This window comes from Anguilla rostrata, unplaced genomic scaffold (assembly GCF_018555375.3).
Source record: "Anguilla rostrata isolate EN2019 unplaced genomic scaffold, ASM1855537v3 scaf0973, whole genome shotgun sequence".
Taxonomy (NCBI): Eukaryota; Metazoa; Chordata; class Actinopteri; order Anguilliformes; family Anguillidae; genus Anguilla; species Anguilla rostrata.
Genome location: NW_026986332.1, coordinates 69,137 through 95,391, shown reverse-complemented (window position 1 = coordinate 95,391; position 26,255 = coordinate 69,137). Strand labels below are relative to the sequence as shown.

The following is a 26,255-nucleotide window of genomic DNA, read 5'->3' as shown; positions in this document are numbered from 1 at the left end:
CAACTGAGCGTCTGCAGCGTAAACAAACTCATGAAATGAACTCCTGCTACTCAAGATATGTGGAGGGATGAGAAGTTGGCAGCTGACATCCACACTTCAAAGGGTATGTGTGCTTCTCTGCACCCTGTTTAATCGGGGTGGCCGCAGTAATGAGACTGGATTATGAATAAAACGGGGCTTTGCAAACTGGGAAAACAATGAACTAAACGCAATGAAAATATTTTTTTAAACTATTACTACTGCCTCTCTGATTGGCCCCTCATTCATACAGAAGTTAAATCAATAATTCTACATTATAAAATTTAGACATTGACCTCTTTAAACATCAACAGTAACACTTCAGTATGCAGCACAGGGGAAAGTCAGGGAGAAAAAACAGGACAGATATACACCTTTCTCTGGAGTAACACTTTTCATTAGTAAAACACCTCAATAGAAAATAATTCAACACAGTTTTGATTAATGGTAATATTCCACTTTAATTCAACTAAAAGTAAATTCTATAAATGAACGAAACTTACCCTCAAAAAGTGCTCTGAGAGTTTTTCTCTGATTCTGAACCTTCATCATCCTCTGTTTCACTCGTTCTTCCACTGTCCTCCTCTTCTCTTCTACCTCCTGTAAGAGCATTCTATCTATTTCATAGAGAGAGCCTCCATGCCCTGCCATCATCTCCTCTATCTTCTCCAGCAGCTCTGTGACCTGAGTCCCATCAGCCCTGTTCTCATTGTTGAGAACATGATACCTGTTCCCACATTTCTCTATGAGCTCTTGGAGGCCCCTCCCTTTAGTCTCAATGTGCTGCTCAATGGTTGTGTCTCCCAGCCAGTCTCCCCAGGTGAACAGCACTATAGTGTGTCTCCAGACTCTCTCACTGAGAAGCTCCAGGTGTTCCACCGCTGATGTCCTGTGTTCCTCTCTGAATGCTATGCTCACATTAATGACCAGGAAGAGAGCGCAGGGTCCCGGGGGACACAGAGACACACTGCGCACAACCTCCTGTTTATCCAGCTCTGCAGTGGACTTCACAGAATATGTCACCCACCAGCCTGGTGTGTCGACCACAGTGACCTGTCTCCCAGCTACTTCACCCTGTCTCTTCACACACTGTGCAGTTCTTACTCCAGACTCAAACTCCTCTCTACCCAGGATGGTGTTTCCTGCTGAACTCTTCCCACTCCTTCTCCCCCCCAGCAGCACAATCCTCAGATCTGAGAGACGGTGCTCCTCCCCTATCAGAGAGAAAGAGAACAATTTACTCCTCATCAGGAGTGTAACAGACATTCAGGTCTGAGATGAGCTGCTCTCTGTAAGTTTGGAGTGGAGAGTATGAAAAATAAAATGAAATTTTATACTGAAGACCAAAGAGAGTTGGGCCAGGCAGTAAATTTGTAGGTGCACAGTTGTGCATGAGACTTTTATTGATACCAATATAATGTCTCATTCAGTTCAATACATATTAACAGCCTAAAAGGTCAAAATACACGTCTTTTAAAACTGTGATGAAAATATGTTAAAAATTTAAAATATCAGTACAGTAATTTTTGTCAAGAGGATTATTACTCGGAATTTAATGGCAAATATTATAAAGGGCTGCTGGGTGGCACATCCTGCTAAGACACTGTTCCAGTGTGTGGATGCACCCCACAGTCTGCTATCAAACCCTGACTGTGCAGTTCAGGCTGTGCTGGCAGCTCCACAGGGCAGCATGTAATTGGCAGCAGCAGGGAGAGTTCAATAAGCAGGATTTTCTGTGTCTCATTAAGCACTAGCAACCATCTCAGTTCAACTGAGCGTCTGCAGCGTAAACAAACTCATGAAATGAACTCCTGCTACTCAAGATATGTGGAGGGAAGAGAAGTTGGCAGCTGACATCCACACTTCAAAGGGTATGTGTGCTTCTCAGAACCCTGTTTAATCGGGGTGGCCGCAGTAATGAGACTGGATTATGAATAAAACGGGGCTATGCAGACTGGGAAAACAATGAACTAAACGCAATGAAAATATTTTATTAAACTATTACTCCTGCCTCTCTGATTGGCCCCTCATTCATACAGAAGTTAAATCAATAATTCTACATTATAAAATTTAGACATTGACCTCTTTAAACATCAACTGTAACACTTCAGTATGCAGCACAGGGGAAAGTCAGGGAGAAAAAACAGGACAGATATACACCTTTCTCTGGAGTAACACTTTTCATTAGTAAAACACCTCAATAGAAAATAATTCAACACAGTTTTGATTAATGGTAATATTCCACTTTAATTCAACTAAAAGTAAATTCTATAAATGAACGAAACTTACCCTCAAAAAGTGCTCTGAGAGATTTTCTCTGATTCTGAACCTTCATCATCCTCTGTTTCACTCGTTCTTCCACTGTCCCCCTCTTTTCTTCTACCTCCTGTAAGAGCATTCTATCTATTTCATAGAGAGAGCCTCCATGCCCTGCCATCATCTCCTCTATCTTCTCCAGCAGCTCTGTGACCTGAGACCCATCAGCCCTGTTCTCATTGTTGAGAACATGATACCTGTTCCCACATTTCTCTATGAGCTCTTGGAGGGCCCTCCCTTTAGTCTCAATGTGCTGCTCAATGGTTGTGTCTCCCAGCCAGTCTCCCCTGGTGAACAGCACTATAGTGTGTCTCCAGACTCTCTCACTGAGAAGCTCCAGGTGTTCCACTGCTGATCTCCTGTATTCCTCTGTGAATTTTAAGCTCACATTAATGACCAGGAAGAGAGCGCAGGGTCCCGGGGGACACAGAGACACACTGCGCACAATCTCCTGTTTATCCAGCTCTGCAGTGTCCTTCACAGAAATATTCATCCACCAGCATGGTGTGTCGACCACAGTGACCTGTCTCCCAGCTACTTCACCCTGTCTCTTCACACACTGTGGAGTTCTTACTCCAGACTCGAACTCCTCTCTGCCCAGGATGGTGTTTCCTGCTGAACTCTTCCCACTGCATCTCCCCCCCAGCAGCACAATCCTCAGCTCTGAGAGACGGTGCTCCTCCCCTGTCAGAGAGAAAGAGAACAATTTACTCCTCATCAGGAGTGTAACAGACATTCAGCTCTGAGATGAGCTGCTCTCTGTAAGTTTGGAGTGGAGAGTATGATAAATAAAATGAAATTTTATACTGAAGCCAAAAAAGAGTTGGGCCAGGCAGTAAATTTGTAGGTGCACAGTTGTGCATTAGACTTTCATTGATACCAATATAATGTCTCATTCAGTTCAATACATATTAACAGCATAAAAGGTCAAAATACACATATTTTAAAACTGTGATGAAAATGTTAAAAATTTAAAATATCAGTAGAGTAATTTTTGTCAAGAGGATTATTACTCAGAATTTACTGGCAAATATTATAAACGGCTGCTGGGTGGCACATCCTGCTAAGACACTGTTCCAGTGTGTGGATGCACCCCACAGTCTTGTATCAAACCCTGACTGTGCAGTTCAGGCTGTGCTGGCAGCTCCACAGGGCAGCGTGTAATTGGCAGCAGCAGCAGGGAGAGTTCAGTCAGCAGGATTTTCTGTGTCTCATCAAGCACTAGCAACCATCTCAGTTCAACTGAGCGTCTGCAGCGTAAACAAACTCATGAAATGAACTTCTGCTACTCAAGATATGTGGAGGGATGAGAAGTTGGCAGCTGACATCCACACTTCAAAGGGTATGTGTGCTTCTCAGAACCCTGTTTAATCGGGGTGGCCGCAGTAATGAGACTGGATTATGAATAAAACGGGGCATTGCAAACTGGGAAAACAATGAACTAAACGCAATGAAAATATTTTATTAAACTATTACTACTGCCTCTCTGTTTGGCCCCTCATTCATACAGAAGTTAAATCAATAATTCTACATTATAAAATTTAGACATTGACCTCTTTAAACATCAACAGTAACACTTCAGTATGCAGTACAGGGGAAAGTCAGGGAGAGAAAACAGGACAGATATACACCTTTCTCTGGAGTAACACTTTTCATTAGTAAAACACCTCAATAGAAAATAATTCAACACAGTTTTGATTAATGGTAATATTCCACTTTAATTCAACTATAAGTAAATTCTATAAATGAATGAAACTTACCCTCAAAAAGTGCTCTCAGAGTTTCTCTCTGATTCTGAACCTTCATCATCCTCTGTTTCACTCGTTCTTCCACTGTCCTCCTCTTCTCTTCTACCTCCTGTAAGAGAAATCTATCTATTTCATAGAGAGAGCCTCCATGCCCTGCCATCATCTCCTCTATCTTCTCCAGCAGCTCTGTGACCTGAGTCCCATCAGCCCTGTTCTCATTGTTGAGAATATGATACCTGTTCCCACATTTCTCTATGAGCTCTTGGAGGGCCCTGCATTCAGTCTCAATGTGCTGCTCAATGGTTGTGTCTCCCAGCCAGTCTCCCCTGGTGAACAGCACTATAGTGTGTCTCCAGACTCTCTCACTGAGAAGCTCCAGGTGATCCACCACTGATCTCTTCTTTGGATCTCCGAACACTTTGCTCACATCAATAACCAGGAAGAGAGCGCAGGGTCCCGGGGGACACAGAGACACACTGCGCACAATCTCCTGTTTATCCAGCTCTGCAGTGTCCTTCACAAAATATGTCACCCACCAGCCTGGTGTGTCGACCACAGTGACCTGTCTCCCAGCTACTTCACCCTGTCTCTTCACACACTGTGCAGTTCTTACTCCAGACTCAAACTCCTCTCTGCCCAGGATGGTGTTTCCTGCTGAACTCTTCCCACTCAGTCTCCCCCCCAGCAGCACAATCCTCAGCTCTGAGAGACGGTGCTCCTCCCCTGTCAGAGAGAAAGAGAACAATTTACTCCTCATCAGGAGTGTAACAGACATTCAGCTCTGAGATGAGCTGCTCTCTGTAAGTTTGGAGTGGAGAGTATTAATAATGAAATGATATTCATCACTATGGGCATATGACAGGTGGGATTTGGGTTAAACCTTCATGAACAAAGTTGTGCATGGAACTTTTGCACATATCAACAGAATGTCTTCATTTAATCAAAGCATTTTACAGCCTGAAATTTCACAACATAATGCTTTCAATAATGTGATGGGAATATCTGAAGAATGAAAAATAATCACACAAAATCTATAGCAAGAAGAACATTGCTATATTTTTAAGTGCATTAGTGTTATGGGGCTGCTGGGTGACTCATCCTGCTAAGACACTGTTCCATAGTGTGGATGCACCCCACAGTCTGCTATCAAACTCTGACTGTGCAGCGCAGGCTGTGCTGGCAGCTCCACAGGGCAGCATGTAATTGGCAGCAGCAGGGAGAGTTCAGTCAGCAGGATTTTCTGTCTCATCCAACACTATGAACCGCCTCAGTTCCACTGAACGTCTGCAGCCTAAACGCGCTCATGAAATCAGCTCCTGCTACTCAACAACTGTGGAGGGAAGAGAAATTGGCAGCTGACAGCCACACTTCAAAGGGAACGTGTGCTTCTCTGCACCCTGTTTAATCAGGGTGGCTGCAGTGATGACACTGGATTATGAATTACACTGGGAATTGCCAACAGGGAGAAAAATGAAAAAATGCAGTGAAAATTATTATGTAAGGAATTATGACTGTGTCGCAGTCGGTCCGCCTGAGAGGCGGATTGGTCTCGGCTGCGTCGGCTGGTGGAGAGAGCACACGCACCTGGGCTGCGATAGCTAATCAGCCCAGGTGCTTAAAGGTGTGCTGCTCTCCACAGTTCGGGGCCAAGACTGGGAGCTAACACAGAGAGCGCAGTTATGATTTTTGTTTGGTGTTATTTTGAGCACTGGAAAGAAAGCATTCCTCAGCTGGGATGCTAGAGGAGCTGGACCTGGCTGGAAAGGCGGGTCGGCTGCAGAGCGGCGAACTGAAATAGCTGTCGCTCTGTTTTACTTTCTTTTGTCTTTGTTATTTTAGCTCGCTCTTTTAGTTCATTGTTTTTGTCTGGAACCCGTGAGGGGGAACGGTGAAGCGGTCTGTTAATTTTATTTCGTTTTTGTGTGTGTGCGCTCTCTCTCTCCATGCGACAGAAACGGTGTTCCTCGGCACTGCCGCATCTCTCTCCCCGGGGTGTCACACTGGCGTGGGACAGATTGCCTTCGATTTGGCACTCATTCATACAAAACTAAAATCAGGTATTCCACATCATCAAATGTACAAAATGGCCTCTTTAGGTACTCATTCACACCTCAGTATGCAGCACAGGGGAAAGTCAGGAAAAAAGTAAACACAGATATACACCATTCACTGGAGTAACTCTTTTCATTGGTAAAACTCCTCAATAGAAAATAATTCAACGTAGTTATGATTAATGTAAATATTCCACTGTAATTCCTCTACATGTAAAGTCTACATATGAAAAATACTCACCCTCAAAAAGTGCTCTGAGAGTCTTTCTCTGCATCTGAACCTTCGTCATCCTCTGTTTCACTCGTTCTTCCACTGCCCTCCTCTTCTCTTCCACCTCCTGTAAGAGCATTCTATCTATTTCATAGAGAGAGCCTCCATGCCCTGCCATCATCTCCTCTATCTTCTCCAGCAGCTCTGTGACCTGAGTCCCATCAGCCCTGTTCTCATTGTTGAGAACATGATACCTGTTCCCACATTTCTCTATGAGCTCTTGGAGGCCCCTCCCTTTAGTCTCAATGTGCTGCTCAATGGTTGTGTCTCCCAGCCAGTCTCCCCAGGTGAACAGCACTATAGTGTGTCTCCAGACTCTCTCACTAAGAAGCTCCAGGTGTTCCACCGCTGATCTTCTGTGTTCCTCTCTGAACACTGAGCTCACATCAATGATCAGGAAGAGAGCGCAGGGTCCCGGGGGACACAGAGACACACTGCGCACAATCTCCTGTTTATCCAGCTCTGCAGTGGCCTTCACAGAATATTTCGTCCGCCAGCCTGGTGTGTCGACCACAGTGACCTGTCTCCCAGCTACTTCACCCTGTCTCTTCACACACTGTGCAGTTCTTATTCCAGACTCAAACTCCTCTCTGCCCAGGATGGTGTTTCCTGCTGAACTCTTCCCACTCAGTCTCTCCCCCAACAGCACAATCCTCAGCTCTGAGAGACAGTGATCCTCCCCTGTCAGAGAGAAAGAGAACAATTTACTCCTCATCAGGAGTGTAACAGACATTCAGCTCTGAGATGAGCAACTCTTAATAGTGAAATTATATTTATTACTGAGGACTTATATCAGGTGGGATGTGGGTTTAACCTTCATGAACAAAGTTGTGCCTGAGACGTTTGTGTCACGGTACGGGTGCTGGGACCCAGGCGCAGAGTGGGAAAAAACCACGAAACTCAAAAAGGGGAAAATTAACAAAGACTTTACTAACAGGCAAACAAACAGGGAACAAACAAGGCCACAATGGGCAAAACCACAAACTCAAAAAAATATCTAAAAGCAGAAAACAAGGGGGACTCACAAATACAGGCAGGGCAGAACACGGTCAGGGCAGAACACAGGCAGGCAGAACACAAGGGTAATTCAAACAAACACAAACAGGTCACAAACACAGGCAGGTACATACGGTCGGCGCAAACATACGTAGGAAACAAACACAGGAACAAAGGAAATGCAGAAACTCCAAAAAAACACTAGAAAACCAAGACATGGGCAGGAACACATGAGGCAGAGGCTTACGCACAAACAATCTGACATAACCACAAGGAACCAGCACCTGAGTCAAGGGAGGGGGAAACTTAAATAGACAGGGGTAACAAGACACAGGTGAACTCAAAAAGCAATCAAACCAAAAGGAGGGGATAAGACACAGGTGGCAACAATGATGGGATAACGAGACAATGAAACAATCATACAATTAACAGGGGGGGAGCAGGACACAAAACAGAAGTGCCGCCATCTGGCGGCCCAACAAGGGAAACACAGACAGGAAAACAGGACCATGACAGTTTGAACATATCAGTGTAATGTCTTAATCTGTTCAATGCATTTTATAGCCTGAAATGTCTGAACAAATTGCTTTTCATAATGTGATGGGAATATCTCAAGAATTTCAAACAATCACACCATATCTATGCCAAGAAGAGCATTGATATGGTTTAAATTACAAGAGTTTTATGGAGCTGCTGGGTCGCTCATCCTGATAATACACTGTTTCAGAGTGTGGATGCACCCCACAGTCTGCTATCAAACCCTGACTGTGCAGCGCAGGCTGTGCTGGCAGCTCCACAGGGCAGCATGTAATTGGCAGCAGCAGGGAGAGTTCAGTCAGCAGGATTTTCTGTGTCTCATCAAGCACTAGCAACCATCTCAGTTCAACTGAGCGTCTGCAGCCTAAACACACTCATGAAATGAGCTCCTGCTACTCAACAACTGAGGAGGTGAAAGAGGATGGCAGCTGGCTGCTCACACTTCAAAGAGAATGTGTGCTTCTCTGAAACCTGTTAAATCTGGGTGGCTGTAGAAATAAGACTGGATTATGAATAAAACAGGATAATGCCAACTGTGAAAAAAATTTAAAAATGCAGTGAAAATGATTTTCAAACTATGACTACAACCTTTCTGTTTGGCCCTCATTAAAACAAAAATAAATTAAAGAATTCCACATTTTTGAATGTACAAATTGGCCTCTTTAAGAACCCACTCACACCTCAGTATGCAGCACAGGGGAAAGTCAGGAGAAAATAAAGACAGATATACACCTTTCACTGGAGTAACACTTTTCATTAGTAAAACACCTCAGTGGAATATGATTCAAGACAGTAATGATTAATGTAAATATTCTACTGAAATTCTTATAAAAATAATTTCAATAAATGAAAAAAACTTACCCTCAACGAGTGCTCTGAGTGTTTTTCTCTGATTCTGAACTTTCATCATCCTCTGTTTCACTCGTTCTTCCACTGTCCTCCTCTTCTCTTCTACCTCCTGTAAGAGCATTCTATTTATTTCATAGAGAGAGCCTCCATCTCCTGCCATTATCTCCTCTATCTTCTCCAGCAGCTCTGTGACCTGAGTCCCATCAGCCCTGTTCTCATTATTGAGAACATGATACCTGTTCCCACATTTCTCTATGAGCTCTTGGAGGGCCCTCCCTCCAGTCTCAATGCGCTGCTCAATGGTTGTGTCTCCCAGCCAGTCTCCCCTGGTGAACAGCACTATAGTGTGTCTCCAGACTCTCTCACTGAGAAGCTCCAGGTGTTCCACCGCTGATCTTCTGTGTTCTTCTCTGAACGCTGAGCTCACATCAACGACCAGGAAGAGAGCGCAGGGTCTCGGGGGACACAGAGACACACTGCACACAATCTCCTGTTTATCCAGCTCTGCAGTGTTCTTCACAGGATAATCTATCCACCAGCCTGGTGTGTCGACCACAGTGACCTGTCTCCCAGCTACTTCACCCTGTCTATTCGCACACTGTGCAGTTCTTACTCCAGACTCAAACTCCTCTCTGCCCAGGATGGTGTTTCCTGCTGAACTCTTCCCACTCCGTCTCCCCCCCAGCAGCACAATACTCAGCTCTGAGAGACGGTGCTCCTCCCCTGTCAGAGAGAAAGAGAACAATTTACTCCTCATCAGGAGTGTAACAGACATTCAGCTCTGAGATGAGCTGCTCTCTGTAAGTTTGGAGTGGAGAGCATTAAAAATTAAATGAAATTTAATAATGAATAGCAATGAGAGTTGGCCTGAGCAGTAAATGTGTAGGTGCACAGTATTTCTTGATGCCAAATAATGTCTAATTTAGTTCAATACATATGAACAGCCTAAAAGGTCAAAATACACTTATTTTAAAACAGTGATGAAAACACATAAAAAATGTCAAATATAAGTACAGTAACATTTTTTTAAACATTTTGTCACGAAAAATATAACTCGGAATTAAATTGCAAATGTTATATAGGGCTGCTAGGTGGCACATCCTGCTAAGACACTGTTCCAGTGTGTGGATGCACCCCACAGTCTGCTACCAAACCCTGACTGTGAGCGCAGGCTGTGGCTGGTAGCTCCACAGGGCAGCATGTAATTGGCTGCAGCAGGGAGAGTTCAGTCAGCAGGATTTTCTGTGTCACATCAAGCACTAGCAACCGTCTCTGTTCAACTGAGCATCTGCAGCCTAAATGCATTCATGAAATGAGCTCCTGCTACTCAACAACTGTGGAGGGGACAGAAGTTGGCAGCTGACATCCACACTTCAAAGGGAACGTGTGCTTCTCTGCACCCTGTTTAATCAGGGTGGCTGCAGTAATGAGAATGGATTATGAATAAAGCTGGGCATTGCAAACTGGGAGAAAAATGAACATAAATGCAATGAAAATACATTTTTTATCTATTACTACTGCCTGTCTGTTTGGCCCCACATTCATAATAATCAGGTATTCTACATTTTTAAATGGACAAATTGGCCATATTAAACACGCACTCACACCTCAATATGCAGCACAATGAAAGTCAGGAGACAATAAAGAGAGATATGAAACTTTATCTGGAGTAACACTTTTCACTGGTAAAAAAAACCTTGATAGAAATTATTCAAAGCAGTTATGATTAATGTTAATATTCCACTGTAGTTCCTCTAAAATAAAATTAAATAAATGAAGAAAACCTACCCCCAAAAAATGTTTCTGAGCCTTCAGTATTGCAGACCTGCCAACCTTAGGAAAATATTTTGAGTACCACAATAGTCAGTGTGACCCTTAGTTCACATGCTTTCGCACCACTTTGCTTTGCACGCACACACAAGCCTTCAACAGTCAAAACTAATTCTAGTTTTGACTGTTGAAGTGATCAGGCAAAATTGTATAATTTGACCTGATTCTAAAATATCACTTGCACTGCAGTGGGCTATATTATGATACACTTGCAAGTCAAAAGTTTGAGTACGCCTGCTTAAAACAATTTTTTCATGATTAATATTTCATTATATGATATGTGTGCTTATACAAACTCATAACCATCAGTTAAGTGAATTGCATTCAATTATTTAATAAAAATGGAAATAATTTATTTTGTATATTCTAACATGTTTTCATTTTCAAGTATTTACAGAAACTTATGTTGTAATGTAAAAAAAAACTGTTGCGATGTAAAACACTGTCAATTACGAATAAAACCAAGTTTCTGTTCATGATTTCCATTTTTATTCAATAATTAAATAATTGAATCAGCTTATATAGGCACACATCATATAGGCCTAATGGAAAAAAAAGTATTCAATTGAAAAATTATCTAGGAATGTAGGCCTTTGTAACTAGAGGTTTAGCTAAATTATTACCTGAAGCTCCTTGGTGGCTAATGTCAAAATCATGACGTTTGAGGGGTGGAGGCACGGCCATTGCTATTGATATTTTGCGAGAAACTTCTGTGGGGCATGGACTCGCTTCTATTTAGTAGGTCTGCTGCTCTCTCTCTCTCATTATTAGTATCCTCGTCATCTGACGTCATGATTATTTTCCAACTGCAAGGCTGGTCGGGTGACTGGCTGCAATAATGGGAATTATTTACTACGTTAGCAGTCTATAGGCAAACATCTTTGCAATGGTCACTTTGCTCCAATAGAGCGTGCGCGATTCAAAGTTTGAACAGGGAGTCTCTGTAGCGTTTGAGTTACTGCAGCTAAATTACTCCATCAGTTATTCGCACGTCTCCTAACGAGGCTAAATCGTATGCGAGCTACTACTACGGCTAACTATATACACAAATTTATCTCATTAGGATATACCCCTTGAAATGCACCATCTCGTAAAGTTACCGAACATGTTTTAATTTTTTATATGTTAACATTACGGTCACATTTTTGTGCTTGATTATTACTCCCCACTTCCCATTTTACCTCAGCAATGCAGCGTTACGCCTCGGTGGATAATGAAGTACCGCTGCGTATCAATGGATGTTGAGTGGGTCGGGGAGGGGTTAGAGAACCACAAGCACAAGGTCGTAGCATCTGGTTCAATCCGAGGGATGTAGTTTAAATACCGAATAAACGTACGGTGTTGTTTTGTATTAATAGGTTGTTTTCCATAATTACACTAATTATCGGTCATAAAACATAAACATTTAAAAAATCATTTTCTACATACCAAAATCCATGGACAGATAACCAGCTGCCATGTCAGTCGCTCGGGGTAGGTCCTTTTTTTCTGTAAAATATAAGAATTTTATTGGCATTGTAACCCACTTCTAGGTATGTACACCATATAGCTAGATTTGGGAAGGAGCAATGGGAGTAGACAATGTACCATACATGAATTGAGACGACACAAGGTGTAAACTGTATAGAAAATGGTTCACTTTAGTTAAATTAGAAAACAAAGTTTGTACCAATTTACAAGAGTAATGAGTTTGCATCAATAAACTCCTTTTAAAGAAAAGAAAATAATAAACAGGACTTTTTCACGCTGTGTGTGTTTTTTTTAAGTCTTTTTTCTCGGGTGCACCCTTAGAATGAATGTAAGACTGAATATCTATGTCCTGTGTGGGTACAGTCCTACCACACTGTAGTGACACTGAGAAGTTCAGTCGTTCCACAGATGATCCGTCTGTCCTCTGCGTGTGGTTGTCAATGAAGATCAAGCTGAGTCGCTCGACATCACTAATTGTTGTTCAGCCATAGACTGATTTCTTGGACGCTGGACTCCCTTCCTTCCTCAGAAGATTGGGTCATCACAATCACAGGATCACAAAGACACCAGGGTCCCCAAAAGACCGGGGTCCCCAAAAGACCTGACCTGTATTATGAAAAAGGGCGTACAAGTCTTCTGTTGTATACAACATAATACTAGGGTAATAACATTTTAGGCCCTTTATCTGTTATACTCTTTTTACTGTACAGTATAATTTTCAACTGTACTATCAAAAATATGTTTTCTGAAAGATTGCCAAAACAGGTTTGACCTCCCTATAGCTAGTTTTGTGATAAGTAAAAACTACACTATCGCCTCTTATTATAGCTCTATTACGTTAGTAATCTTCACATCTCACATTGCGAATCCTAATTTTTTTAAGCTGTTCATCTCTCGGAAAGAGATGAAAACTTAGGGAGAAGTTGAACCTTCCTTACATTGTGTATAGTGGAACACAGCAATGATTGTTCTTTATGTTCTCTTATTTTTTTGGAACTTGAAAGGTTTTGAAAAGGCAATTTTCAGATTTATCCTAATTAATTGAATTAATGAATCATACATTTTGTTCAATTTAATAAATTTAGCTATTTTTTTTAATTTGTATGTCTTATTAAAAAATTAGAAATTTTTCTGTCATGTTTCTGTGAATAGGCCACCAAGTAACTGGAAGTAAACAAGCCTGTTTTCCACTTTTGAGCCTATTTAAGCTATGCTAAGCAAATACCACATTTAATAAAGCCAGTACAGCATTTATTTTGTTTAAAACCTAAACATGTTTCATGTTGGAGACCAGCTTATATGGCAATATAAATTGAGCCGAAGCCCTCATTTCACCTACATGAGCTATAATGTTATTCAGTTTATTTCATGTGTTAAAATGAACTGCCAATTCATTGAATTGAGCATGAATTTAACATAGCGCTGCTAACTGGAGCTAGCCTCTTTCCAGAAAACCAGGGATTGCCATTCTCCTTGAAGGTCATAAACTCCAGTGGTTATTCCAGGTATTGCAGTTTAGTAAGCCTCTGATGCCAAAAAGCAAATCTCCCCATTGAAGTCCATTCAAAACTATGAATTTACCCTGGCCAAAGTAAATTATTTTGGACGGAACTTTTTAGCTCTAAAATTTCTTCACATTGAACTAATTACTCTCCAGGCACCGATTTTGTTTCTGAGTCCCATAGAAGAAGATATAAGATTTATTTAATTCCAATTTGGTCCGCATGGTTTTACGTCACAGCGCGCGTAACTGTTTACGCCGGGCACCCACCGCACGCGTAGCGTAAGCGGCGCGTAAGCAGCACGGCGAAGCAGCACTGCGCGGCGCGTAGCGTGTCTCCACTGGTTCCGTTTGTGTCGCGCAAAGGCTTGCTTAAAGCTCTATATTCATAGTAGCTCTCGCAGTCTGCAGTGGGATTACATCGTGTATTTCACGTTTGTTCACGACTGTTGATTATGGGTTAAGTGAATACTTTGGTGAGAGACCTTTTTCAGTTTGTTAATTTGGTAATATTTCGTTAACTCATGTAAATACGTGAGAAAGTAAACGCTTTCAGGAATTACCATAAGCTTAAAAAAAACTGTATTAATTTATTTGCTTGGTTAACAAGCGTGCCAATTTCATGAAGAATATGTGATGATCATAATAATAATAAATAATTCGTAATCAACCATTGGGAATTCCCGTGTCGTCTTGTTATTCACGTCAAAACATTTATATGATCAGATTTAGTAAAATCAGCTAATCGTCAAAAAGATAGCGTAACAGTTTAAACTTGAAGGGATATGAACACCACAACGTCATGAACACCGGAAGCTTTGAAGTACAAGTGCAATAAAGGCTTGCTTACAACTTCATTTATAAAATAGGTGCATTTTCATCGGCAAGACCACTAAATAATCTGATTTTTTTTAAAGCTCTGTGGATTATCTGATTTTATTAACAAGCCCTTTTTGAAAGCACGGTGAACGAAGACATTGGAAAAGTCAAATAGGCTGAGCAATGGTTGGTTAAAAACTACCTTCCAACACTCGAGCTAACAAACCGCTGCTCGGTGCATTCACTTCTACATCATTCAATAGGCTACGTCTTTCTGTGGTGTATTTTTAAATTTACCCCGCCCCCTCCGCAAAATAAGATAGCGAAACTAAGTTTGCCTTTCTCCCAGGTTCCAGATTTTTTTTTTTTTTTTTTTCCTGCCAGGACAATAGAAAAACGAAAAGGCTTGTATTTTTTAGCTGCTTATAAAATATCTGGTGTTTATCTGGTTTTATCTTGTTCTCCACTACTGCAAGAGGGAACTAAGGACACACCCCCAGTAATATAAGGATGAAATATAAATCAGAGAATGTATACCTAGCATTTTAGAGCATATTTCTGTGTATAAACAGGCCATCGTGACGCGCGACAAGCCGAAAAAATAGAACAGAAGCGAAAAACTACGTTTCAGTTCGCTTGTGTCGCGCGAGCTTGGCAGCCGGTTCCCGACGCGTTCGCATCTGGTGGAGACAACGTCGCCCGCTGCCGTTGTAATAACAGTACTTCAACTGCGCTTCAGTTATGCGCGTAATACGCGTGTAGTGCGCTCGCGGTCGATACGCGTGCGGTGGGTGCCCAGCTTTACTCTTTGAGATCATGTAGTAGGAATAAAATAAGAAAATATAATTAATGTACTGAGAATAGATACTAAGAAATAATAACAAATTAATAACAACAACAACAACAATAATAATAATATTCATAAAAATACATGTTTGAAACTGGAAAACTGATTTTTTTAGATTGATTTTTTATAGATGGCTGGAAAAGAAAGGAGTAAAAGCAAGGTTATTTTGATTTCACACACTTAAAGATGGTGTTAATGGTGTTAAGTTTCGTCTTTAGAAATAGACTCGAAAACTAAACTGAATTGTCCCTTCAAGTTCAATGTTCAATGTCTTAGCTTTACACCTTTTCTCCACACCCAAATAAGCAAGACAATAAGTCCAAGTTTGGCAGCCATTTTGTAAAACTACGTTTAATGTAATGAAACATATAGGCCTACTATATTTTTCTAAGTGCATAATAGTCAGTTAAATCACAAAATGGTGCCATATGTCTAATAACAAATGTGGATTCTCACAGACTAAACTGCATAAAGTATTCAGTTTGTTAATAAAATTTTAATGCAGACTCACCAAATTCAACAACCACACTTACGAACGTCCGTAGCCTACAGAAGCGCACTGAAGCAACTGCAAAAACAGAAAAAGAAATGAACAAAATAGTATAATGTATTTCAAACTAATATGGGATCATGAAATGATCACATCATTGCATGATATATATATATATATATATATATATATATATATATATACCCAATACATTACAACTTGACAAACAGTTAATACGAAATAATTCCATCATTCATGTTACGTGAAAAGATCATGCTAAAATATAACTTTTATACCCAGTCTATACATTATGGCGAGCGATAGAGTTTTACTTTCTTATTTGTTTCAGACATGACGCATAATGTCGGCAGAGCATTGAGTGAAAACATTGAGAGCTGTAGGCCAGGAAAGAATATTTATGTATACAATTTATGAATATGATTCTGTATATCTGAGAGCATGGTGAAAAGAAAAAGAAATACAATTTTACCTGACTGACACAACTCCTGATTGTTCCCACTCACAAATTGGAGTCGTTTCCATATAACCGTGTTCCAGATCGAGCAAAAGTGAAACTTCGTAGTAGCCTAGGCTACAGAACATGGGTGTGTTTAGCGATGCTTATTGTCGACACCTTTGAAACTGAGAGAAACGTCTGTTGGGAAAATCTCCGTAGCACCAAATGATTGCAAAGGTGGTAAATAATTCCCCATTGGTAAATGCAATGTCGCAGTTTTCCTATTGGCTAAGCGAGCGTTGATGGGCGTGGGCGAGGGCTGTGAACGAACAGAGGAAAGGCCGCCTAGTCTTGTACTTTCTTCAAACTGCACTGCTTCCTGTAGAACAGAAAGGGCTTCACCATGGCAAGTACTGTAACTATTTAACACTATCTATTGAAACATCTTATATTATTCCTGTCCACGTCCACATGCCATCCTCATCCTCACTCACTTGGCCTCTGATTTAACTAAACTGAACCTGCAAAAAGGAAAAAGTTTGGTGGGTAGAGTGAGAACAAAACAGGGAAATGAAGACAAAGTGAAACTAATGAAGAGAGCTGGAGCCCTGCATACTGCAGCACATATGTAGGTGCGCATGGATTGAATTTGGGGGGAATGTTTAGTTTGTGTTGTAGTAATAGTAACTGGAGTAGTCGTAATAGTAGGTGTGTATGCGTGTGTGTATGTGCATGTCTGAGACTGGGAGTGAGTGCATGAGAACTGCAAGTCATTTTACAGAACACCTCTTTTTATATGTATTTAAAGCGAACCATTAAAATCCTTTCTGTGTCAAGTGTTTTTTTGATGGAAGAAAAAGACACACAAGTGAAAGGATGGACTGTGGGTGTCTTGGTAAGGAACCATTGATTTCAGGATTATCCCTATCCTAATGGGATAGTCAGGAGATTCAAGATTTAAAGTTTGTGGCTTGAAAAGGCTATTGACACCACCTCATGTGAGGCATGCAGCCAGTGCCATAATGACAGCGTTAGCATAGCAAGTGACCTGTAATCACAATATTTTAATGGATTTTTTTGACATTTCACGTTTCATTTCCACATGTATTGAACAGCAGATTAATTCAGTCTGAAACATATAATCAATTTTATGCCTTGAAATGGAAAATAGATATCACTGGAATATTTAATGATGACAGTTTGTGCTATTTGTATGAGTAACTAATTAAAAAATTCAAAGAGTAACTCAGTGGGAAAATGCATGCAATGCATTAATTATTTGGTTGTGTGTGTAAGGTAGGTTGTTTTGGATGGCTGGATACTGACCAGCTTCAGAGATATGCAGCAGAGCAGTATGCTGCTAAAGACACCGGGAACGTTACCTGTACGTTACAAATATTCTACACCACACCTGTCCAAAAATCGACAGACACTACAAGTAAAAGTTTTATTTAAAGCAAATAAATCAAAAAGTGTAGTTTATCAACAAATCAGTGCAAATCAAGACAAAATGGACAGAGTACAATAGGTTTTAAACTTTTAAATAGGTATATTTTCCCGAAAAATAAGAGTTATTAAATTGCAAATGTATGATGAAAGATCCTGTCACATGAGCCTTGTGCATATTGCATACGTAGATTAATTCACTCACTTTAAAGTTCAGTAAGGTATTGACGAAATTCATGATAGGGTTTGTGTTCCTGTGAACACCATGGTTTCCCCCAGGTGGAGGCGCTGCACCTCCACAGAATTCATGAGCACCTCCGAAAACATCAGAGACAAATCAATAACACCTCTGACTCAGGCCTCCATAATCTTACATTGAACCATTCAATAAATGTGGTGCGATTGAACAAAACTGGCTTTGGCTTTGTGAAGCCATGTTTTCACCAGGCCAGAATTTACGGTTAACAAAAAGGGGCCCTGACCAAAAAATGTTTGGGAATCACTGGGCTACACCCTGCAAATATCATGACTTGCCATTTGAAGCCACCACTGCATACCCTCTGAGGCACTTCCCCTTCCACTATTTTCCTGGGGAAAGCCTTAGAATACCCTGCGCTTATCCTGTGTAGTTAAGAACAGAAATGATTAAAACTGACAATTGTCGCGGATCTATTACTTGAAGTACCAAAATATATGTAATATACACAAATAAAACATATACACAGTATTGTCAGTATGTCACTTGAATTATGCCACCTGCACACCAGAACCATTTCAGCTGAAGTAAAGAGCAGAGAATCGTGTCTCTCATCCAGTAGCAGTCCTTACAGTCTGACTGCGCTGGCCTGTTCTGGCTGTGCTTGTGCCAGCTCGTTTGGGGAGTGTCTCATGGTCATGTGTGTATGTACTGATCTGGAATCAGTTTAGGATTTAGAGTACTTATGGCTTGATTTTACAATCCCTTCAGTTGATTGGTTCTTACTTGCAGGGTGTAGGGTGGAGGGGCAGGTGGTTTACAGGGGTCCACAGGTGGGTTCCCTCCTTCATCAATGTTTAATTGATATACCCACTACATCTCCAGAGGGCTCAACAGCATCACCTGGCATCCCAGGTATACCCCACTCTGTACCTACCCCCGTACCAGCCATCTTGGGGCCCAGCTGGGGTTTCTCCTCTTCATCCAGAGCCAATGGCTGCTTTGTTAAGCTGCCTCAGAGAGTGACTGTATGGCTTGTTGCTGTGCCTGGTCCCTTATTCCCATTTCTCGCAGGAGCCTAGTGGCGGGTGTAGTAACAAACCCTCAACAGCAAATTTTCATTGGGAGTACCTGAACCTTTTATCCGTGTTGTTCAGCGTTGGCTGCTAGTTCTGTGTATCTCAGCTTCTTGCATTCGTACACTTTTGCTCCTCCCATGTACAGTAATTGTCTGATCTGCAATATACACAGGCTTAAAACTGATGGCCACATCAGGTCTGAGGTTTGTTGCAGCTGTCTCTGGAGTGGGGGGGGTGGGGTTGGGGAGTTCTTCTTTGGTAGAGGTCCCTCCAGCACTGCTTGACAGGATTAGCTAGGTAAGAGTGAAAATGTAACAGAAAACTAAGTTATAAAGTCTTTTGAGCTTCAACAGAGCGATGGCATGCTGATGAGGAAAACAAAGGGCAAAAGGGAACATTGCTATTATATTATAAAATTACACTTGCGCTTCTGAAAACTGACAGGCTAATTCCTGTAGATTTTGAAAACGCAAGGTTACATTGTACATTACTGATACTTTTTCACTGTAAGACGGAAATATATTTAAAGAATTGGACAAGACTTTATGTTTTAAGGTGAATTTGTCATATTAAATACGGATTTCATCTGTTAAAAATAAAATATAATCACATGTTTAAATCAAATGAACTGCTTTTTCATTTGAAATTTGTCAGACATGTTAGGTGTACGTAGGCTACTTAAAAAGGAAAATGCAAACGTAAATTAGTTTTGAAATTTAATTGGTTTTATGTTTTATATTATCCACACACATAAGAGAAATGAAATTACACAAACAATAATGAGTTACCACTTTCCAATTTGCAAACGAAAAGTCCAGTGTGGGGTGTGTGAGTGTGTTTGGTGGGGGGTGTGAGAGTGTTTGGTGCGGGGTGTGTGAGAGTGTTTGGTGTGGGGTGTGAGTGTGTGGTGTGGCGTGTGTGAGAGTGTTTGGTGTGGGGTGTGAAAGTGTTTGGTGTGGGGTGTATGAGGTGTGTTTGGTGAAGGGTGTGTGAGTGTGTTTGGTGTGGGGTGTGAGAGTGTTTAGTGTGGGGTGTGTGAGTGTGTTTGATATGGCGTATGTGAGTGTGTTTGGTGTGGGGTTTATGTGAGTGTGTTTGGTGCTGGGTTTGTGTGTGAGTGCATTTTTAATACTGAAACATGCATAGTAAAAAGAAGGGGCTTTTTCACAGCCACAATGGTGGTTTACATCAGTTATACATCAGTTAGGATTTCCTGTCTCAAGATGACTGGATACTTACCATCTGCTAAAGACACAGGGGACGTGACCTGGTGAGCATCACAAATATACTGTATCACACCTGCCCTCAGATACTACAAAAAACGTTTTATTTAAAGCAAATACATCAAAAAGTGCAGTTTATCAACAAACCATTTCAAATCAAGATGAAATTGGCAGAGTATCACGTTTTAACCCTTGGTATACTTTATCAAAAGTTGTCAAAGTTGCATCTATAAAGAAAGATCCTGTCAAATTAAGCAGTCTTTTGCATATTCCATATGTGGATTATTTCAGTCACTATAAAGTTCAGTTAGGTAACATTAGTATCAGAGATAAGTGCAAGGATGCTTTTCATCCACCAGAGGGCAGTTTTGACAGGGAATGTCATGACAGGGCTTGTGTTCCTGTGAACACGGTTTCCCCCAGGCATTAATAGCAGAGACGCTGCGCCTCCACTGCATTCACGAGCGCCTGTGCAAACATCAGACACAAACCAACAAACCTGAGACTCAGACCTCCATCATCCTATGTTGAACCATTCAGTACATGTGGTGTGATTTAACAGGACTGCCATTGTGAAGTCACGTTTTCCCCAGGCCAGGTGCAGGATATACCCTTAAACGCTCGCTTTCCAAACTGGGCGGCGGAACGGGTGGGGGAGACATGGTGGGGGTTGAAGGATAAGGGCGCAGTGTAGGATGTGTGTGTGTGTGTGTGTGTCTGTGTGTGTGTGCATGTGCGTGTGTAACTGTGTGGGTGGGGGGGGGTGGGGGGGGGGGTGCATTTCCTATTAACAATGGGGGGGCCCAACCAAAAAGGTTTGGGAACCACTGGGCTATACCATGTGAGTGACTCACTGCTTCACACCACCACTGTATACCCTCTGAGGCACTTCCCCTTCCACTATTTTCCTGGAGAAAACATTGGAATACCCTGTGCTTATCCTGTGCTTTTCACATTCATTTCACTCATTGCTCCTGAAACTGATATAATTGTGACCGATTTATTACATAGAACACAGAGATATATACAATATATACAAATAAGACATATACAAAGTATTTTTTCAGCATGTATATTGAATTAATACCACCTGCACCACAGGAGCACTGAGCTGAAGGAAAGAGCAGAGAGGCGTGTCTCTCCTCCTGTAGCCTGTGTGTGTAAACTGAGCCACTGGGGAGAACTAATGCTGCAGTAACCAGAGGAACCCAGAGAGACCAAATGTGTCCATCAGCAGACTCCCTGTCAGTCAGCTGATCACATGGGCATAGCCAAGGTTCTAACACATTCATGTTACATAATTGTTACATATTTTTTGTCTTGACTATGTCGTCACACAGGTATCACATCACACAGGGTAAAAAGTAACTACGTACAGTTTTAAATTGTATTTTGGAATGCCCATAATCATCAGCCTGGCTTTGGTTGCATCAAAAGAATCGCAGAATATGAATTATTTTTCAAAATGGGTTATATTCTTGCAAATGATTATAAATAGGCCTTTCAGTTACAACTGAACACAAACAAAACTGTCTGTAGTCAGACATATGAAGATACTTTTAAATAAATGTTTTAATAAAAAACAATGAAAAGTTAATGTATGTGAAAATATTAGGCGGCTGGTCGATTTACAATGAGCTATTTTTTGGAAAAAAAAAAAATTATGAAGTAGTTTCACAATCCACCACATGGGCAGCATAGAGAGTTCAGTGTGCATGTCACCTACACTGTCCTCTTCCAGGGTCACCCTGTCAGGCTCCTCTGCTTCACTCACTACAGAACTCTGTGTTCCGTATCCAGATGATGCAGAACTCTCTGGTTTACTCCTTTTCAGCCAACACGACACCTTACTGGAAAGTTTCGGAGCTGGATGGCAATCTCACACAGAGCTGCCTGCTTCAGAGGGGGCTGAAGTCCCTCCACTCACTGTAACACAACACCACCAACAAACTCTGTTACACTCAAAACCATCTGCATTACATTCAGTACATTACATTCATTTTTGTTATTTTCAGAAACTGCTGCATAATGATTTATGATCATAATGTGATTTAAGGTTGTTATGTGAATCATTGTCTTCTGTGGCGAATGGGTATGTTTCTCATTCATAGTTCATATGCATGCATAGTTTACATTGATCCAAATCAGCAAACTGTTTGATGTTAATACGTTTTTCCAGTAGGTTATTACATCCTTTGTTTTAAAAGCAGTACTTTAGTGTGGTGTTCATATATGTGGGCAATGTATACAAACCATCCTGCATAAAAAGGTTTAACGTGTAGATTGCATTGTTATGCATTTGAGAAGGTATAAAAGGTTTTATAATGTAGACAAAGATAGTGACTTGGAAAGTACAATATAAATTGATAATTGTTTACTTTTTGTATAATGTGCATGGGGGTGGCTGTTAATGGAATTGTAGCTAAACTGAAATTGCAGAGAAATTCCATTAAAAGAAAGATGACAAATAAAACTCACAAGAAGGAAGAAGTAATCAAAAGCTGTTTCTCCTCCTCCTGAATGGCAGTGTGGATCCCTCTGTCTCTGAGTCAACCACAGCCTTCAACATCCTCTCTGTCAGCTCCTCCTCTCTTCTGCTCCATTCCTCCTCAAAGCACTTCTGTTTTATTTCCATTTTCTTTTCCGCAAAAAAAAACGAATGTATGTTAAAATGCAAGGGGGCTGACGGATTTACAGTCTGTTGATTTACCTCTAGGGCTGCCCAAACTTGTTTGTGGAGATCTACTGTCCTTTAGGTTTTCATGTGCTTTGTTAGGGTTGGAGTGAAAACCTATGGTACGTACTGCACATCTCCCAAAACAAGCTTGGGCAGCCCTGATTTGCAGTACATTTTGTAAAACAATGTATGATTAAATCAGTTATACAATCTACCACATGGGGCAGTGTAGAGCAGTGTTTAGTGTGGAGTGTCACCTACACTGTACTCTTCCAGGGTCACCCTGTCAGGCTTCTCTGCTTCACTCGCTACAGAACTCCGTGTTCTGTATCCAGATGATGCTGAACTCTCTGGTTCACTCCTTTTCAGCCACCATGACACCTTCTTACTGGAAACCTCATGAGCAGATTGGTAATCACACACAGAGCTGCCTGCTTCAGAGGGGGCTGGAGTCCCTCCACTCACTGTAACACAACACCATCAACAAGCTCTGTTACACTCAAATTCACATGCGTTGTATTCTGTTATATTTTTGTTATTATCTGCAAATGTGGCATCATAAATATTTTTGAGATCTTTTTGATTCACATAATGATTTATGATAAAAAGGTTATTTAAGCTCATTATGTGAAACATTCACTTCTCTCGTGCAGCATGGATTGATATTTCATTTGTACTTAATTTGCAATCTTATGTTAAATTGATCCAAATTACAAATCAGTTTAATGTTCATATGTTTGTCCAGATGGTTATTACATCCTTTGTTTTTAAAGTAATATTTTAGTCTGATGTTCATATATGTTGGCGGTAAGGGTTTTAGGGGTCACCTTCTGACCTTAGGTGAACAGACACTATTTACAAACAACTTCACACATCCACACAATAAAGCCACAAACTAAGGGTATTTTGTGTTTTTTGGTGCAACGGTCAGGTTGACTTCTGCACCATTTCTACTGTAAACTAAGCTACTGTAGCTACCCTGCAAATGCCACATCGCTAAATTAATGTAGCTCTATAGAACCTCTACTGACCTACAAATAATTAGTAGGTCTGTTGTGTACACAATAGCCCATTAAAAACATTTCCATTTAAAAATATGACAAACACGTTCATTTATTTGTCATTCATGATAAAGGAAAAATGACTGAATCCATGCCTATGTGCTTCTTTCAGATAGAATGTATGTGATTTTGCTTGTATTTATGAGTATGCATGTCTCTCTCATAGCCTACATTTATATGCATTACTATTATCACTTACTCATAACAAACACAGTTCAAAAAGAAATTACGTCAGAAGAAAAATACGTTTTCAACAGACAAAAATGCCAAGTTACTCACATGTACAAAGAACAGAGGACCAAGTTACTTGACATATTTTGGGTAGCATTGCTTTGGAACAAAGCTTATTTAATTTGTGTAAGCAAAGATAGCTGTTACGTCCCTCCGCCTCAGGTGGGGGCGCTGGTTGTTTGGACACATGCGTGTGTCTTGTTACAGGTAATTGAGAGCCCCTGTGGCGGTGCCCTTTTAAGAAGCTTGGAGTCGGCTTCTCAAGAGATGGGGGCTTTGTCTCCTTACCTCTCGACCACGGCCGGGTCTTGATTTTATCTTGTGTTTTGCAGCTATTTTAGTATCTCTTATGGGTAGTTGAATAAAGTTATTGGTTGTTTTTTGGGAAGCCTTGGTTTTGGCTTTGTTGTGTTTGCGGGGGCTTGAGAGCAACCGTAACAATAGCCAATATAATTTATTATAAGTTGGCTTAATTTTGACATCAACTCTTTTCGCGGCAGGCCTAGATTTTGAAAATTTGAAATAATTACTTCAATTTGGTGCTTTATACATGTAAGTAACGTGACATTTTCATAAACTGAAAAGTGTTTTTCTTCAGATAAAACTTACAAGAAGGTAGAAGATCCAAGCTGCTTCTCCTCTTGAATGGCAGTGTGGATCCCTCTTTCTTTGAGTCAACCACAATCTTTGACATTCTCTCTATCAGCTCCTCCTCTCTTCTGCTCCATTCCTCCTCAAAGCTCTCCTCTTGAACCATTTTCTTTCTTTCATACTTGCCATCTCTGTATCTCTCCTCTACAGAGAAGGGAACACTCTTGTTCCTGGCTACCATCTCCTCTATCTTCTCCAGCAGCTCTGTGACCTGAGTCCCATCAGCCCTGTTCTTATTGTTGAGAACATGATACCTGTTCCCACTTTTCTCTATGAGCTCTTGGAAGGCCCTCCCTTCAGACTCAATGTGCTGCTCAATGGTTGTGTCTCCCAGCCAGTCTCCCCTAGTGAACAGCACTATAGTGTGTCTCCAGACTCTCTCACTGAGAAGCTCCAGGTGTTCCACCGCTGATCTTCTGTGTTTCTCTCTGAATGCTGAGCTCACATTAATGACCAGGAAGAGAGCGCAGGGTCCCGGGGGACACAGAGACACACTGCGCACAATCTCCTGTTTATCCAGCTCTGCAGTGTCCTTCACAGAATAATTACTCCACCAGCCTGGCGTGTCGACCACAGTGACCTGTCTCCCAGCTACTTCACCCTGTCTCTTCACAGACCGTGCAGTTCTTACTCCAGACTCAAACTCCTCTCTGCCCAGGATGGTGTTTCCTGCTGAACTCTTCCCACTCCGTCTCCCCCCCAGCAGCACAATCCTCAGCTCTGAGAGACGGTGCTCCTCCCCTGTCAGAGAAAAAGAGAACAATTTACTCCTCATCAGCAGTGTAACAGACATTCAGCTCTGAGATGAGCTGCTGTCTGTAAGTTTGGAGTGGAGATTATTAGTAATGAAATGATATTCATCACTAAGGGCATATGACAGGTGGGATCTGGGTTAAACCTTCATGAACAAAGTTGTGCATGGAACTTTTGCACATATCAACAGAATGTCTTAATTTAATCAAAGCATTTTACAGCCTGAAATTTCACAACATAATGCTTTCAATAATGTGATGGGAATATCTGGAGAATGAAAAATAATCACACAAAATCTATAGCAAGAACAACATTGCTATATTTTTAAGAGCATTAGTGTTATGGGGCTACAGGATGACTCATCCTGCTAAGACACTGTTCCATAGTGTGGATGCACCCCACAGTCTGCTATCAAACTCTGACTGTGCAGTGCAGGCTGTGCTGGCAGCTCCACAGGACAGCATGTAATTGGCAGCAGCAGGGAGAGATCAGTCAGCAGGATTTTCTGTCTCATCCAACACTATGAACCACATCCGTTCCACTGAACATCTGCAGCCTAAACGCGCTCATGAAATCAGCTCCTGCTACTCAACAACTGTGGAGGGGAGAGAAATTGGCAGCTGACAGCCACACTTCAAAGGGAACGTGTGCTTCTCTGCACCTTGTTCAATCAGGGTGGCTGCAGTGATGACACTGGATTATGAGTTACACTGGGAATTGCCAAAAGGGAGAAAAATG

General features: G+C 41.3%; 2 protein-coding genes across 2 annotated transcripts in view; both read right to left on the bottom strand.

Moving 5' to 3' along the window:
• LOC135246923 (uncharacterized) overlaps positions 1 to 26,255 on the bottom strand; it is a 103,304-nt gene that overhangs the window by 8,122 nt on the left and 68,927 nt on the right. Inside the window, exon 10 of the mRNA XM_064320191.1 lies at positions 24,723 to 25,505. Within this exon, the coding sequence (XP_064176261.1) occupies positions 24,723 to 25,505 (783 nt within the window). The remainder of the gene's footprint in view (positions 1 to 24,722; positions 25,506 to 26,255) is intronic.
• LOC135246924 (GTPase IMAP family member 8-like) lies at positions 1,243 to 19,419 on the bottom strand. The gene is made up of 8 exons (XM_064320192.1): positions 16,234 to 19,419; positions 15,765 to 15,821; positions 12,456 to 12,692; positions 12,045 to 12,104; positions 8,799 to 9,509; positions 6,375 to 7,085; positions 4,095 to 4,805; positions 1,243 to 3,018 (listed from the first exon to the last, which is right to left on the bottom strand). Exons 4-8 carry the CDS (start codon positions 12,073 to 12,075, stop codon positions 2,270 to 2,272), a joined length of 2,913 nt encoding a protein of 970 aa, XP_064176262.1. The 5' UTR covers positions 12,076 to 12,104; positions 12,456 to 12,692; positions 15,765 to 15,821; positions 16,234 to 19,419; the 3' UTR covers positions 1,243 to 2,269.